Source organism: Globicephala melas, chromosome 1, assembly GCF_963455315.2.
Source record: "Globicephala melas chromosome 1, mGloMel1.2, whole genome shotgun sequence".
Taxonomy (NCBI): domain Eukaryota; kingdom Metazoa; phylum Chordata; class Mammalia; order Artiodactyla; family Delphinidae; genus Globicephala; species Globicephala melas.
The window spans coordinates 114,156,889-114,172,790 of record NC_083314.1 but is presented as its reverse complement, the minus strand read 5'-3'; the positions used below and the strand labels follow the sequence as shown (position 1 = coordinate 114,172,790).

The 15,902-nt window shown below is 39.5% G+C and overlaps 2 protein-coding genes across 3 annotated transcripts in view; one reads left to right on the top strand and one right to left on the bottom strand.

Moving 5' to 3' along the window:
- The window catches only part of LOC115858383 (uricase), a 133,390-nt gene that overhangs the window by 35,330 nt on the left and 82,158 nt on the right, over positions 1-15,902 (bottom strand). The gene's annotated exons all lie outside the window — the stretch shown is intronic.
- Positions 896-14,559, top strand: DNASE2B (deoxyribonuclease 2 beta). Of its 2 annotated transcripts, none has more exons than XM_030866187.1 (6): positions 896-1,008; positions 4,002-4,179; positions 8,006-8,087; positions 10,484-10,579; positions 11,926-12,123; positions 14,219-14,559. In XM_030866187.1, exons 1-6 carry the CDS (start codon positions 896-898, stop codon positions 14,557-14,559), a joined length of 1,008 nt encoding a protein of 335 aa, XP_030722047.1. The 2 variants fall into 2 exon arrangements, with proteins under 2 accessions (XP_030722047.1, XP_030722046.1); XM_030866186.2 differs by having other exon boundaries at positions 10,418-10,579.

Genomic DNA, 15,902 nt, shown 5'->3' with positions numbered 1-15,902 from the left:
CATCATGCACTTAAAGAAATGTTTTCATATGCCTATCTACTTCTTCCCTCCTCCAAAAAGAGAATGGTCTCACCTTTGTATAGTCATGGAAATGAGCCATTTTCCCTTTGCCTTCAACTTCAGATTCAGTTTCAAGAATGGGAAAGAATAATTTGGGCAAAACAGATGCTTGTAACATTTTTATTTGATCTGAAGCACGAGCGGTCAATATGTTTACCTGATTGCATTGCAACCAATTGGACACCAAGGCCTCTTTGGAGTAAAGCACCATGCTGAGTGGCTAAAACCAGGAGGTGGAGAGGCTACGTAAACACCTTCAGTAAAATACAACTGAATTTGCTCTTTCTTTGAAGCAAGCCTTTGAAGTACCCTTTAGGGAATGTTTCCTTAAGATAGAGAATATTACAAGTGATAGATCCTAATTATTACTAAGATATAAAGTTTTGTCATTTTTGTGTAATGTCTGAACCACAAACATTTGCTCTCAGTCACAGAGAGACAATCATAAGGGAAAAAACATGAAACAGATTTTATTCAACATCTATTTATCAATACAGAGTTCTCCTGTCCACTGAATTTCATACTACATGATGTTTACTCCCAAGAGTTAACGATACATCCCTTTTTTCTTGCCAGGACTTTTTGATGACGTTGCAAACTATTCAGCAGTCAACAATTCAGCACAAAGGCATTCAGAGTCACGCCGGCATGTTGTGACAGAATCACACAATTACATGGGATTCATCCCATTCTGAAAATGCCTAAACAGCAAATGGCAGAAGCAAATGGAATCAAATGTCAGAGCCAGCACAGTCTGAGAGACTTGAAACTCAGACTCCACGATCCATGGGGAAAGTTTCCTGCTGTGCCATGGAATAAAGGTGCCAGATAGAAAATGACAGCAAGACTTCTAAGAACACCCCTGGCTTTGCTCTTCCTTGGCTTCTTTGGGATCCTGAAGGCGACAACAATATCGTGCAGAAACGAGGAAGGTGAAGCTGTGGATTGGTAGGTAAATGAAATGTAACGCTTGGTGCGTGCAGATAGAAAGCCAGAGTACTGGTGGCTAACTGGTGCACTGTGAAGTTCAGGAGACTTCCACTCCACCTCTCCCCTTAAAAAGAAAGCAAGTTGAAGTGTATAAATGAGCCACGTATCCAGATAGGGGTAGGCTTCTGAATGAGAGAGCTTCCCTTTGAGAAAGAGCCTAGCAGCCCCTCGTGGGCCTGATTCATGCTCTCAGCAGGGCAAGGCTGGTGGCCACAGAGGTGCATTAGAGCTGACAGCTTCTCTCAGTTGGCAATTTCCTTTAATTGCATTGTGGCTTTCCTAACAGAACCCTTCCAACATCCTTTTAGAGTTGATGAAGGAGAGAGGTTAATTTTTCCCTGACACTGGAGCGTTTCCTTATGTGAAGGAGAAAGAGGGCTTGATGGTACAGAGCACTGTTTGGTTAACCTTATTTATTGGACAGCACAGACAGCTGTTGGAGTGGGTGGTAGGTCACCAGTCTCCTGCAGTGTCAAAGAGACGAAACACAGCTTTGCGTTACAGTCATGGATTCTCCGAAAGCTTTGATCACTTTTTCACTCTTTAATTAGGGTGTTTAGGTTAGCCTTTATGGTTGGCATCAAGCTTTGTGTAAACTTCAGGCTAGAGAACATAGATCCACTCAATCAGTCTCTCAGCAAACAGTTACTGAGCTCACACCAGCCCTGTGCTGAGTTTTGAAAATATAAATATGAACAAAACATAGTTCTTACCCTCGAGGAGCTCATTGTTATGTGGTAAAGGCATATATGGGGCATTAGATGGGGCATTGGGGAGGATAGAGCCCAGAAGACTTCTCTGGGGAAGTATTAGGCTGGCCAAAAAGTTTGTTCGGGTTTTCCCATACCGTCGCATGGAAAAACCTGAACAAATTTTTTGGCCAACCCAATAGTTTTGAGCTAAGTTTTGAGAACAATTATGCGTTAGTTATAAAAACAAGGGAGATGCAAGGGCATCTCAGGTCAATGAAGAAGCAATGAGGAGGTCCAGAGGCAATAAGCAATGGGGAGAGTTTGGAAGCAGTTAAGTAAAGTTGGCGCTTCGGGAGAACGTGGGGAAATGGCAGGAGGGGAGAGGGGAGCTTAGAGAGATAGGTGAGAGCCAGGTCATGAGGGGCTTCATGTGCTGAACTGCTGAGTCTGAACTTGACCATGAAAGGGAGCTACTGACAGACTTCAGGTGGGGACTTGATAAAGTCATATTTGCATTTTAGAAAGCCCACTGGCAGTACTCTGAAGGCCAGCTGGCTGGGGACTAGTCTAGAGTCATGGAAACCAATAGGACTTCAGCAGTGTTACAGGTGAGAAGAAGTATGGACCCAAGTTAAAGAAGAGGAAATAGAGAGGAGGAACACACTGAGAGGACTCGGTAATGGATAGGCACAGGGGAGTAGGAGAGAGGAAGAAGTTAAGAAAGACTTGCAGGTTGCTGGCTTCTGTGACTGTGTGGATGTGTTCCCTAAGAGCAGGGGATGAGTAGAGTTGTCGCAAAATATTGTGAACTTGGTTTCGAAGATATGGAGTTGGAGGTCTCTGAGACATCTTTGTATTTGGGTTTATCTAGACCTCAGCATAGAGATCTGGGCTAGAAATAGATTCAGAAATCTTCAGATTATAATTGGAGATAGTCACCCAAGGAAAATGTTTAAAAGCACTAGTCCTTAATTGGTGTGCCATGATAGTTGACAAACATTTCACTGGTGGGCCACCAAATTGTGATCAATATATAAAATTTATTTTTGCCACAACCGAATGGACATATTACTTAGCAATATCTGTCAGAGAGAATGCTGTGCTAAGCAGACAGGGAGGCACAGTCTCGAGCTGCTACAACTACCTGCGAGAGTTAAAGGGCAGAGGAACGTGAGGTCAGCATCAAAGAATAATTTCATGTTTCCTGCCATGTGTGAGGACCTGGCCCTGAGAGTAAGAAAGCCTGGACAGGGCAGGAAAGAGCATAAATGGAAGCATAAGACTGATGAGAACCAAGTGACCGTTGAAGCTTTTCTCAGCAGTGTGAGACACTATTGTGGGGTAATAGTGAATGCATTACAATGTTTGGTCCAGTGTGAGTATTTGAGGGTTAATTGTGGGGTTTGTGCTATTAAAGAGTGTTTGGCTAGATCTGGTCAATTTTGCCTTCCAGGTACTTTTGACAATGTCTGGAGACATTTTTGATTGGCACGACTTGGGTAGTACTGTTGACAACTAATAGGAAGAGGCCAGGGATACTACAATGCACAGAGCAGGCTCCCAGAGAATAATGGGGCCCAAAATGTGAATACAGCACACTGAGAAACCCTGGGTTAGATGATCCAAGAATGGCTGAATGCCATGCGGGTCTAACAACCTCTCCTCCCTGTGAGATAACCAAAGGAGATATACAGATAGGAGACAATAGTAAAGAAAGCAAGGCATTTACTCAATTGGCTAGTCTTGGACCTGAATCCTCAATGCAGAGCATTCTGATAAACTGAGCTGAAGAATGTGGCTTAGGCCAGAGGCTCAAGAAAGCCTCCACTGACTCTGATGACTAAACCCAAATCTCTGACCCAGCCAGCCCACTACAAAGAGATGAGCATGCCAAGCACCTAAGGCAGCAGAGAAAAACAGAGAAGAGAAAGGAAAGGAAAGAACAGAGTTCTGTTCTTTCTGTGGAAAGAACAGAGAAGCCATTCTCAAAGTGTGCGAACTTCTACTACGGGGATCCCACCCCCCAGGCCAGTAAATGTTTTTAGAACACGTACAGTCAGATTTGCATTTCCTTCATTGGGAAGGAGCAACAGTAAGGGTAGAAAGAGAGGCAGAGAGCTTGCGCAAATCCCCTTCCTTAGACTTAGAGGCCTTCTGTGAAACATAAGTGAAATGATACATTTAAGTGCTTGACACAGTGGCTGCCATCAGGGAAGGAGTTAGGAAATGTTAGTAATTCATAATTATTTCTTTTGTTAGGTTTACATTTTATAAGTTGCCTAAAAGGCAAGACAAGGAAAGTAGAGAGACTGGGGTAGAGTACCTATACCTAGACTCTGCAACCAGAAGCTGGAGAAGGAGTAAGCAACTAATGAATACCACCAAGAGTGTTTTGGGAAGGACATTACAACAGCTATATGAAGCATATGCTTCCGAGGTATGTTAAAGTTATCATTTATTTGAATCATATAAAATGCATAATACAGACTCCAAGGCTTCCAAAAGATTTTAACTCCTTGTCTACCCAGTACCCAATCCTAGCAACTGGAAGTAAGCTAGCTCAGAATCTGAATCAATCTAACTAAGACCTTAGGGAATACATCAACATACTCCATAGCAATGCCAAATTGTTGATATGTTAGGCACTATGTCCAATGGCATCACTGGGCAAAGTGTGAACTAATTGCATATTGAAATCTTTTGGCTGCCAAACTCTGCCAATGTGCTCAGTACTTGCTTTCTTACTCCTTTAATGGAAATAGAGAGAAGAGCCCTCTCCTATTACAATGCAATATAGATCTGTGATCAATATGCCATGAGTTATGGGTTGTTTAAGCCATGGTGGGATGAGTTTGGTGGGAAAAGTAAAGGGTTCCACTTGGTCTTCCTTTTAATTAATCATTTTCAAAATAGTAGGTTGAGAGCTAGGGCTCTAGTTCAAGGCCCTGGAACTAACTTGCCTGAATATGGAGCTTAAACCTGCTATCTGGACTCCATCAGGCAATGAGTTAACTACCTCAATGTGGGCAGTCTCCCAACATTCCAGGCACCATCTGCTGTTCAGTGACAAGATACTGCTTTTCAACCAGGGGTGACAAGTAAAATCGAACAATAATTAACATCCAATTATACTCATCTATGCATTTCCTAACAATAATTTATAGAGAAGTAAATATGTAAAATAACTCAGCACTTACAACGTGCTGGGTCTTTACATATGTCAACTAATTTAATCCCCACAACAATACTGAGTTAGACTCTAGCACCACTATTTGAACATTTACTGAAAATATGCAGAGAGCTGTCACCTTGTGCACAAATATCCACTTTATTCACCTGTCATTAAGACCAGCCATCGGAGCCAAGTTACAAAGTCAAAACTTATTTGTAAGCTGTTTGAGTACATGTGATATTCCAAACACTGTCCTAGAGGCTTTTAGAAATTGTTCATTGTCAGCAACATCCCTGTTTTGAATTAGTCGATTATTGTGTAAAAGCAAAACTACCTATAGCTGCTTCTGCTTTCCAAGGTTGGGGATGGAAAACCTGGAGTAGAACCCATCAGTGAGAAAATAAACACATTCATCCCCTCCCAATTGCAGACTGTCCAAGAAGAGAAAGGCAAGAGCAACACTGCAGCCTCTGTCATTTATCTTATTTGGGGAAGATGGGTCTTCGTTTGGCAAACTATAATAATGATCTTTGGAAGTGCAAAAGTAGCCCCAGAGCCTAGGAGGGCGTGAGAGCTAAACTGCTCTGCAAAATAAAGAAGGGGTAGATGGGAGCTAGGAATTAAAAAGTATACAGAACATGGAGGGAGATTGGAGGCAGGTCAGCTTGGTGATGTAAAACCATTCAATGTTTCATACCTTCTGTAAAACCTGCTCACACGCAATGTCTTGAGTGGTGGATTCTGGGAAGAAAATGGCAGTAAAGGGGCTGATTTCCATGTCTGATTGGCATGGAGCCCAAAGAAGAACAACCAAAAAGACTGAGTGTTCTCTGGAAGTTGGAACTATGTGCCAGAAGTGACCATGAGAACACAACTTCCCCACCTTCTGATCTGGAATTGAACTTCTGACAGAGAGTAGAATGCAAGATCAGACCAACTGGTTTTAAATCTCAAATGTCAAGTTATGCCAATATTGGGGTTATGTTGGAAAATATCCCTTCTTTTGCCTTTGTAAATGAGAACCTTCCATATACCTTGATAATAACACTTATCAAACTATATCACAGTTGCCTGTATTTACCTGACTATTCCCTGCTAGACTGGGGTCAGAGACCGTACCCTTCTTATTCAACATTCAGTAGTCAAAATAATTCCCAACATAAGTGTTAAAGGAATAAAGATGTCCTGGGAATTTGCTGGTGGTCCAGTGGTTAGGACTCCATGCTTCCACTGCTGGGGGCTTGGGTTGGACCCCAAACCCTGGTGGGGAACTAAGATCCTGCAAGCCACGAGGCCAAAAAAAAGGTCTAGAGGCACAAGCCTAGGTCTGCCTATTCTTCTTTTTTAATTTTAATTTTATATTGGACCATAGTTGACTAACAATATTGTGTTAGTTTCAGGTGTACCGCAAAGTGATTCAGTTATACATATACATGCATCCTTTTTCAAATTCTTTTCCCATTTAGGTTATTACAGAATATTGAGCAGAGTTCCCTGTGCTACACAGTAGGTCCTTGTTGGTTATCTATCTTAAATATAGCAGTGTGTACATGTCAATCCCAAACTCCCAATCTATCCCTCCCCACTATCCTTCCCCCACTGGTAACCATAAGTTTGTTCTCTAAGTCTGTTTCTGTTTTGTAAATAAGTTCATTAGTATCAATTTTTTTAGATTCTGCATATAAGCGATATCGTATGATATTGTCTTTCTCTGTCTGACTTACTTCACTTAGTATGATAATCTCCAGGTCCTATTCTTAGGTCATGATTTTTTCGCTTTATGAGAGAGCTTCTTTTCACTAGAGCTACATCCCATTTACCTTAGCTGGCTGTTATACCTCTGGTTAGAATGTTAAACTTCATCTATTAGAAGAATTAAGTTCCTTATTGAATTTTCCCAGAGGCCTTCCACATTGTACCCCAAAGGCACACAATGGCCTTGTTACCGCATTCCATACAGGCTCACAGGATAACTAACTGTCAGAGTTCTCCAGTGGAGAATCTGAACGCCAACGGTAGCGATGGTCAATTACAGAAAATGCAGGTAAGAAAACAGCTTAATTTCCTAAATATTCCTAAACATAGTAGCCAAGAATGCTGTAGAGACTATGTTGTGCCTTTTTTAAAAAAATGGTTTTAGATTATATCAACTAATGAAGCAACTGTAAGAAACTCAGTTATTGATTTTTTTTTTTTCTGAGAGACAAGCAAGGGTCTTTTTTTAAGGGGATGGGTTGTCCTTTCCTGCTTTTAATTATGTCACTGAGACTTTTTAATATTGACATCATTGGCTTCATTAAAAGTCACTGCATCATGACACAACTGAAATGGAACGCCACAGAAAAAAATATAAGCGAGTTTCCAAAACATGACAAACAGATACTATCAAAATAATAGCTTCACTTTCACTCAGAGATTTGACCAACTGTTTGGGGAATGTACTCGCATGTTGCCTTACCAGAGGAAATCCATTATCACATTCAACTATACCACTTTTTTTAAGCAGGAAAATGTCAAGTTGAAAAGGTGAAGTGACAGGAGAAATGGATTGAAGAAAAATCCTCCCCTATCAGGGAGCTAGTAGAAGCAGAGAATGAGGAATCCTGATTAAACAGGAAGCTATGACCAAGCAGTGAAACACAAAGTAGGCAGAGGAAATCAGACCCTGACAGGCAATTCTGCATTGTGCGTATAATATCAATGGAGAAAACTTAGCTGTAATCCTTGGCTGGTTGTTCCTACTGCATTTCCTGAATCAATATTTAAGTACCCCTTTATCATACACTAGTTGCCAGAGCAGAAACATGGGTCCAAAATAACTGAAATAGGAATATTGCCCTCACACACACATCACAATGCACAGGGCTCCTGTCACACAAGACAAAACCACGTGTGGTTGAGAATGGACTTCTTGTCCCTTGTCTTGCACGTCACAGAATTCATATCGATGGGAAAGCTGCCTATTAGAACGGATGACTTCTCATGTGTATTAATGAAAGTTCTGTATTGCAGGCCGGGTAGCTGGTAGAAATGTTGTGAGCATTTATGAGTGAAAGATTTATGCCATTATAACCCTAAAATGTCCCTGCAGGATAACAGCACAGCCTATCTAATATACAATGATGGAGTCCCTAAATCCATGAATTACAGCAGAAAGTATGGACACACCAAAGGTATGACAAAGGCTCTTATTTTCTCTTTCCTACTGGAAATCAGTATTTTTGTAAACATTCCATCTTCAGTAGTCTTATACTCCATACTAAAAAGATAGCTTTTCTTTTTAATGGTCTGAGTTATCAAAATGAGTGATTTCTGTATCACAGGTTATAATGATATACTTTGACTTTGCAATATCCTTCTCACAAATCCCATTTTATTTCTTAATGTATCTTTTAATATATACTTTAAAGAAGAAATCCAATATTGACTACTGGGAATACCAGCCAGACTATATATATGTGTGTGTGTGTGTGTGTATACTGTACACACATTTTAGTCAGGTTTATAGAGGTATAATTTGCATAGAGTAAAATTCACCCTTCTTAGTGTCAAGTTCCATTTGAAATACAGTAAACATTCTTGAAAAAGTATTTAAAAATATTTTTTATATTATAGTAATTTTTGTTGTTATATATTTTGTTCTATAATTATAATAATTTTTATTATAGTAATTTTTGGTATTTTTCAATTTATAAACTATGTATATATATGTTATTGAAAAATTCAAAATGATAGTAAACAAAAAATCTGTAATCCTAATACTCATTAGATAATTACACTTAATACTTTCTACTTTTTCTATGATACATATTTTGAAACATTTTTATAAAACTATTGTAATGACTACTTCAAACTTTTTTCAACTTAATATACCATGAATAACTTTCCATGGCAACAAGTATTCTTCAGAAGGTTCCAAACTCAAATGTCTTCAGAGGCAGGCAAGTGATGTCAGCAAGCCAAGGGGGCTGAACTGGCAGGTAACTAGAGAACTGGAGAGTATATACTTGCTCTAAGGAAGCAGTTACTACTCAGCTTGCCTTATGGGAATGCAATTTTTCCAGAGAAAATTAGAGTTTGTGGGAAATCTCTCCAGTTTTTAAATGTTGGTAATAAATTCAAAGTTTTAAAAAATACTCTGCAAGCATAATAATATGTATCTGCAGGTTAGATTTGGCCTGTGGGCTGCCTGTTTGCAACCTCTGATTAAGAATATCATTTGTAATGGGTGTCAAATGTCATGAGCATTGAAAGCCTTTGATTTAGCTAAGTTGCCTTCTTGATGGTCCTATTTGCATGGAACCCAACAATTTTTATAACATGCCGCATTCTGCAACCTCTCCTTTACCAACCTCCCACCACCATTTTCGCTCCACCCTGTTAGTTGATACAAGGGTTTAGAAAAAAGACTGGAAAAGGAGTGGGACCTGATGTCACATTGCGGAGTTCCCTGCCAACAGGTGTCCCGACATCCTGTGGTATTTGTACCAGGAAGTTAGGATTTCAGACAAACAGCAATACTCAGCTGGGCCGAATAGAGTCCCTGAAGATCATCCAGTTCTGTGAGGCAACTGAACTTTGAACATTTACCATCTCGACACAGGTATTGATTCCATAGCCACTGACAAAGTCACTGACAAATACTCTGCTTCCTTAAAGTGTGTTCTTTGAAAAAGAAGTAACTGGCAGGCATTTGGTTTCTGTTCTAACACTAAGGCAAACATGACTTTTATGTCTCCATGGTCATATGCAAACTGGAAAGTCTAGTTAGCATACCAAAACTGTCTTGATATATTTATAAACACAGAAATAGTCATAGATGCCTGTTGGACAGGGTTCTTTGTGCCATGTCACAAGATGATGAAAATCTTTCTGTTTTCTTCTTTTCTGGCTTTCGTGTTAGTCTGCTCTAGAGATTTTTACTAAATACAATTAACTGGGGTGCTTTAGAACATGGCTTCCCTGTTTTTTTTCTCTCTGCCTCTTTTGTCAATCTTGTGGAACTGGGTGAATTCTGCACATAAATGAGCATCAGTTTCTCACAATAAATTACTGCAAGTACATGTTTTCATTTGATATTTTCTCTTTCAACTCTGCTTTTTAGCTGGCTTTTGAAAATAGCTTAGCTGCTTAGCAGTAAAGACATTATCTGAAGCTTGCCAGGTGACTACATAGTCTAACAAGGTCAAATACCAATTTAGCAAATTTGCTTTCTGCCAAAACAAATTTTCCTTGTAGTTTCAACATGAAATGCCTCTCAACTCTTCACAGGGTGGCTGCCCTAGCTCCCTTTTGTGGTGGGTTATTAACAGTAATGGGGCAATATGATGTGTACCTGAATTGGTTCTGAAATTATTGAAAAAAAACGTGATCCTTGTAATTATTAGCCTAATAAAAAATTAGCCTGAAGTATAAAGGGCTTAAATGTTGTAGCTTTGAACTCTGTTTTTTTTAAAGGAGCTTTGTTTTTCTAATTTATCTGTATTTACTGTATCTTTGGTAGGTTTACTTCTGTGGAACAGAATCCAGGGGTTCTGGTTGATTCATTCCATTCCCCATTTTCCTCCAATTCCTGAAGAAGGCTATGAGTATCCACCCACAGGGAGACGAAATGGACAAACTGGCATCTGCATAACTTTCAAGTACAACCAGTATGAAGCAATAGGTAACACTAGAGTGTGTAAAAAAAGAGAGAGAGAGAGAGAAAGAGAGATAACAATATTGAAGAAGGGCTTTGGAAATATATTAATAAATTTATCACTTCATTTGCTTCTCTATTCATAAACCCTCTGATACCTAGATTCTAATATTGGCTTTGGTGAGATCTCGGGCAGGCTCACTTACTGGACCTTGCTTTCCTGGTCCACCAATGAAGTCTTTGAACTTGATCAGAGACAGTAGTTTCAAATGTCTACAGGGGCCAGGCAGGTAACAAAAATGGGTGACACAGGTGGACATTGCATGGGCAGTGGGGACAGTGACAAACTGGGTTGTTGACTCTCCCCTAGCTTCCCTCAAAAGCTTCAGCTTCATTATACTGTGGTTCTGTGGGAATACAGACCTACATCTCCATATTTTTTAGAGGAAGCAGAAACCTAGGGGAGGATGTAAGAATACAAGAGAGGGAAGGAAAGAGGGAGATAGATCCTTTGATTTTCAAATATGGTCTCAATCTTATTTATTTTTTAAATTGTGTTGACCTCATGTTGCCTATAGGCCACCAACATGACACTTCGGAGCATAAACCAGATGATCTTCCCTTAAGATCTCAAGCTCAAAGGGCCAAAAATACTTGGATTTGGAAAATCCAAAGTAGGAATAGGGAAGAGAAGTAGGAATGGTATTTTACCAATCACTTTTTACTGAGGAAGCTGCTAAATAGTAAAGAGTGATTATTTGCCTCTGGATATAGGAGGTTTAGAATATTTTTGTTTTTTATCAAATTTCCATCTTATGGAAAGGATTATTGAGCCTCTCACCCAAATTAAGCCCTAGTCTAACTAGCTGAGTTCCTATAATGATTAGAGAGCTTAATAGCATAGAGATTAGGTGTGCATGCTGATGAGTTGGTCATTCTTGGAGCTGGATGATCAGTACATGGGTGTTCTCTACTTTTATATGTGTACACATGGGAGAAAAAACACATGGCCTCCAAGACCAGACTGCCTGGGCTTTAATACCAACTCCTTCAGTTACAAGCTTATAACCTTAGGCATGTGACATAAATTCTCCATTAATTTATCTATAAAATGAGGATAATGATAAAAGAACTTACCTAATAATAAGGTTGTTCTGATTAAATTAGTAAACCCACATAATAATGCCTGGAAAGTAGGGAGTGTCAACTATTTTAACCAAAAGTTTGAAGGCTATTGGCTTAAAGAAGGGAATACTTTTGCTTTTGTTTTTCATTCTATTTAATTTTTTAATTCACAACAAGACCTAAAATACCAACAAGCATTTCCATTTGTGTCTTAATTCTCAACTTTTCTTTCTTGTTTCTTGATTCAGATTCTCAGCTCTTGGTCTGCAACCCAAACGTTTATAGCTGTTCCATCCCAGTAACCTTTCACCAGGAGCTCGTTCACATGCCCCAGCTGTGTGCCAGATCCAGCTCATCAGAGATCCCTGGCCGGCATCTCACCACACTTCAGTCAGCCCAGGGACAAAAATTCCTCCATTTTGCAAAGTCTGATTATTTTCTTGACGGTATGAAAGCCCATCATCAAACAATATGCTATTACACTGCTGCTGGACTCACTTTGGATTGCAAAGAGGAAATATTCTGATTATTCAGGGGAGTAGAAGTAGAAAAGGAGGGAGGACAAAGAAAGGAAAGGGAGAAGGGACACCAAGGGCCAATTAAAATATTAGCCACTTGAATAGAAGGGTTGCTGATCCAACCACAAAAGTATCTCACAACCATCTAGCCAGAGGCCAGTAAAAACTCAGTCTCCAGCCTCAGCTGGGCACAGAACCAAGCTGTCTCCTTTTTCTTTCACTCCCTAAGTAGTTATTTTAAGCCTTCCTTACCCTCAAGTCCTGCCTCTTCACCTTTTCCTTCATAGAGAGAATAGAAATCACCAGAAAGAAACCACTTCAAGAGCACACCCCACCCTCAACAATCTAAGCTATTTTCATTCTTTTTTTTACCAGTTTTCTCTCATCCAAACAGAAGCAGTGCACTCTGTGCCCTGGAACCTATCCCAGCCTCAGAATACTTTCATAAACTCAACCTGTTCTCCCTCTTCTACTTCAGCTCTCCTGCTCTACAAGCCCCTTAGAATATAAACATTCCTAAAAACCCTCCCTCAATCCTAGATTCCCTATATCTCTGGTTTTTTTCTTCTAAATTTACTTTTAGAAAACTCTTCAGGGTCTTTACTTGCTCACTGCTCCTTGACTACAGTCTTGCTTCTCTGTCTGTAGACCTTACAGTCTCTCTCCAGTCACCAATGGCCATCTTAATTGACCTCACTGTCTTCCTCCCTTCCTTCCTTCCTTCCTTCCAACTTCCTTCCTAACTTCCTTCCTTCCTTCTGTCCTTCCTTCCTTCCTTCCTAACTTCTTACCTTCCTTCTTTCCTTCCTAACTTACTTCATTCGTTCCTTCATTCGTTCCTTCCTTCCTAACTTCCTTCCTTTCTTCCTTCCTAACTTCCTTCCTTCCTTTAATATTGAATAAAATTTACTGAATGCCTACTACTTGCCTGTGTTAGGCATTAGAGATCCCAAAATTAACAGGACAGAAATAGCTTCCGCAGAATTTGGCACAGTTGGAACCCTTTCTTTTCTGAAACATTCTCCTCCCTGAGTTTTGGAAGTACACAGTCTTTTGGTCTTCCTCCCACTTCTTATAAGTCTCTTCTGCCAGGTCCTCCTCCTCTGCATACTCCTTATGTGACTAGGTTGCCCTGTGGTCCTCTACTTACCCTTATCACATATACATATTCCTGCTAGGTGATTCCCAAGTCTAGATCTCCACCCTAGACCTCTGTTCTGACAGAAGTATTCATCAGTGAGTGGGACATTTCTGCTCGCAGGGTGGCACAGCCACACAAAATTCAACACGCCAAACTCATCTCATCATTATTCCTAACATATCTCACTCTTTTTCTCATATTCTGCATGGTCCCCTAGAACTCTTGATCCCTCTTTTTTTCTCTTCCGCCTTATCAAATCATCAAATTAAATCAGTTCCCAGTCCTTAATAACTCACATTTATCTTACCTCCTCTAAACTTTCTGCCATGGCCATGGTTCACACCTGTGTTTGTTACCACACTTATTGTGACAAGCTGGTGGTTTTCCTCTCTCCAATCTAATGTAGCCTTCCCAATTCATCCTGCACATTGCTTCTCAATCGGTATTTATGGTCATAAAGCAGTTTCTATTAATCCCCCAATAACACTCCTTAAAAAATTTCCCACTGATTTCAGGAAAATTCAAACACTTTGGCATGGTTTATAAAGCTCTCTAGATGCTGGCCTCTGGTTAGTGCTCTATCCTTATTCTTTCCAAAGGTCTTTTCAGGACAAAAATCTATATTGCTCTCTTGTATGTGTGGAATAGAAGACATTTTCAGAGACAAATATCATCCTAGTAATAATGATAATAACTTTTATTTGCATATCACTTTAGCGTTTATAAAATGTTCTCCTATCCACTCTCTCAGTCATGTTGTTATTAATGTGCTTGTGACATCCACATATCAGGGGTGCGTGATGATTCTATTCCTGAGATATTTTCAGGGATTTATCTAAGTTTAAATACTAACCTCACTATTTTTCTCTTTATAAACTCTAGACATCTTTGCAGCCTGGATGGCTCAACGGTTGAAGACTCACTTGCTAACAGAAACCTGGCAGAGAAAGAGACAAGAGCTTCCTTCAAACTGCTCCCTTCCTTACCATGTCTACAATGTCAAAGCAATTAAGTTATCTAGACAATCTTATTTCAGCTCTTATCAGGATCATGCCAAATGGTGTATTTCCCAAAAGGGCACCAAAAATCGCTGGACATGTATTGGAGACCTAAATCGGAGCCCACACCAAGCCTTCAGAAGTGGAGGATTCATTTGTACCCAGAATCAGCATATTTACCAAGCATTCCAAGGATTAGTTTTATATTATGAGAACTGTAACTAAACTTGGTGAAAGGACATATGTGCTATCATTTTCAACACTGATATGGTATCTTCTTCTACTAGATCTATTCTTTATATATTAAAAGCCTGTGAATTTACTTATGGTCCACATAGCATCAAATAAAATGTTTTTCTCCCATGCTTATCATTTTATCTTCCAAATAGTGGCAATTTATCTACTTAGCATGTATTTATTTATTTATTTTACATCCTTATTGGAGTATAATTGCTTTACAATGGTGTGTTAGTTTCTGCTTTATAACAAAGTGAATCAGCTATACATATACCTTTATCCCCATATCTCCTTCCTCTTGCGTCTCCCTCTCACCCTTCCTATCCCACCCCTCTACTTAGCATTTATATGCCATAAACACACTCTGTTATGTATATCTAAAGTGAGAGTAGAAGGAGTGAAAGAAAAAATTTTGTTCCAGATTAGTCAGCTCTCAATTGTCCATGGATTGACTGGCCATCTCTTAGAGTAATTTCATCTTCACAAAGAATTCCCTGACTCTCCTCCTCACCCCTTTTTGAAGAAAAAAACATTTCTATCTCTCTGTACATCAAACTACTTAGTCATATTCCTCCTAGAGTTCTTTTCAATGGTTTATGGTCAAGTCTAATTGGTCATTCTTGAGCTACTACTTACTAACTGTACGATCTTGGACCATTCACCTGAACTCTCTGAGCCTTGGTTTTCTTCTCTATGAAATGGAGATAATATCTAGGTATCTTCAAGCAAATAGCACAGAGCCTGGCCCAGTTGACACTTAAAAGACTGATGGAATTTGAATGTGAATCCCCCTACAGTGAGAAAAGACAAAAGAAAATTTAGAAATGAGTAATATTTTTCCAAAAGGAAAAAATAAGTCAGGGACTTCTCTGGTGGTGCAGTAGTTAAGACTCCATCCTCTCAATGCAGGGGGTCCGGGTTCGATCCCTGGTCAGGGAAGTAGATCCCACATGCGTGCTGCAACTAAGAGTTCGCATGTGACAACTAAGGAGCTCGCTTGCTGCAGTTAAGGCAACCAAATAAACAAAATTTTAAAAATAAATAAATAAAATAAAATACTTTATAAAAAAATAAAATAAGCGACAGCCAAAAAAAAGAAGTCAGATTAGAAGAAAGAAATAAAACAACCCACCAACTTGGGGGGAAATAAAGAAATGTAACATAAGGAAATCAGAATCAAATCTAGTAATCTTAATTCCAGTGTGTTTCATTTTCTGGAATTCTTATCACTAAATATAACTATTATATAAGCGAATAATAATAAATTTGTATTAAGCACTCATTGTTTACTAAAATTTGAAACATGGTTCCTAATTTCAAGAAGCTTACGA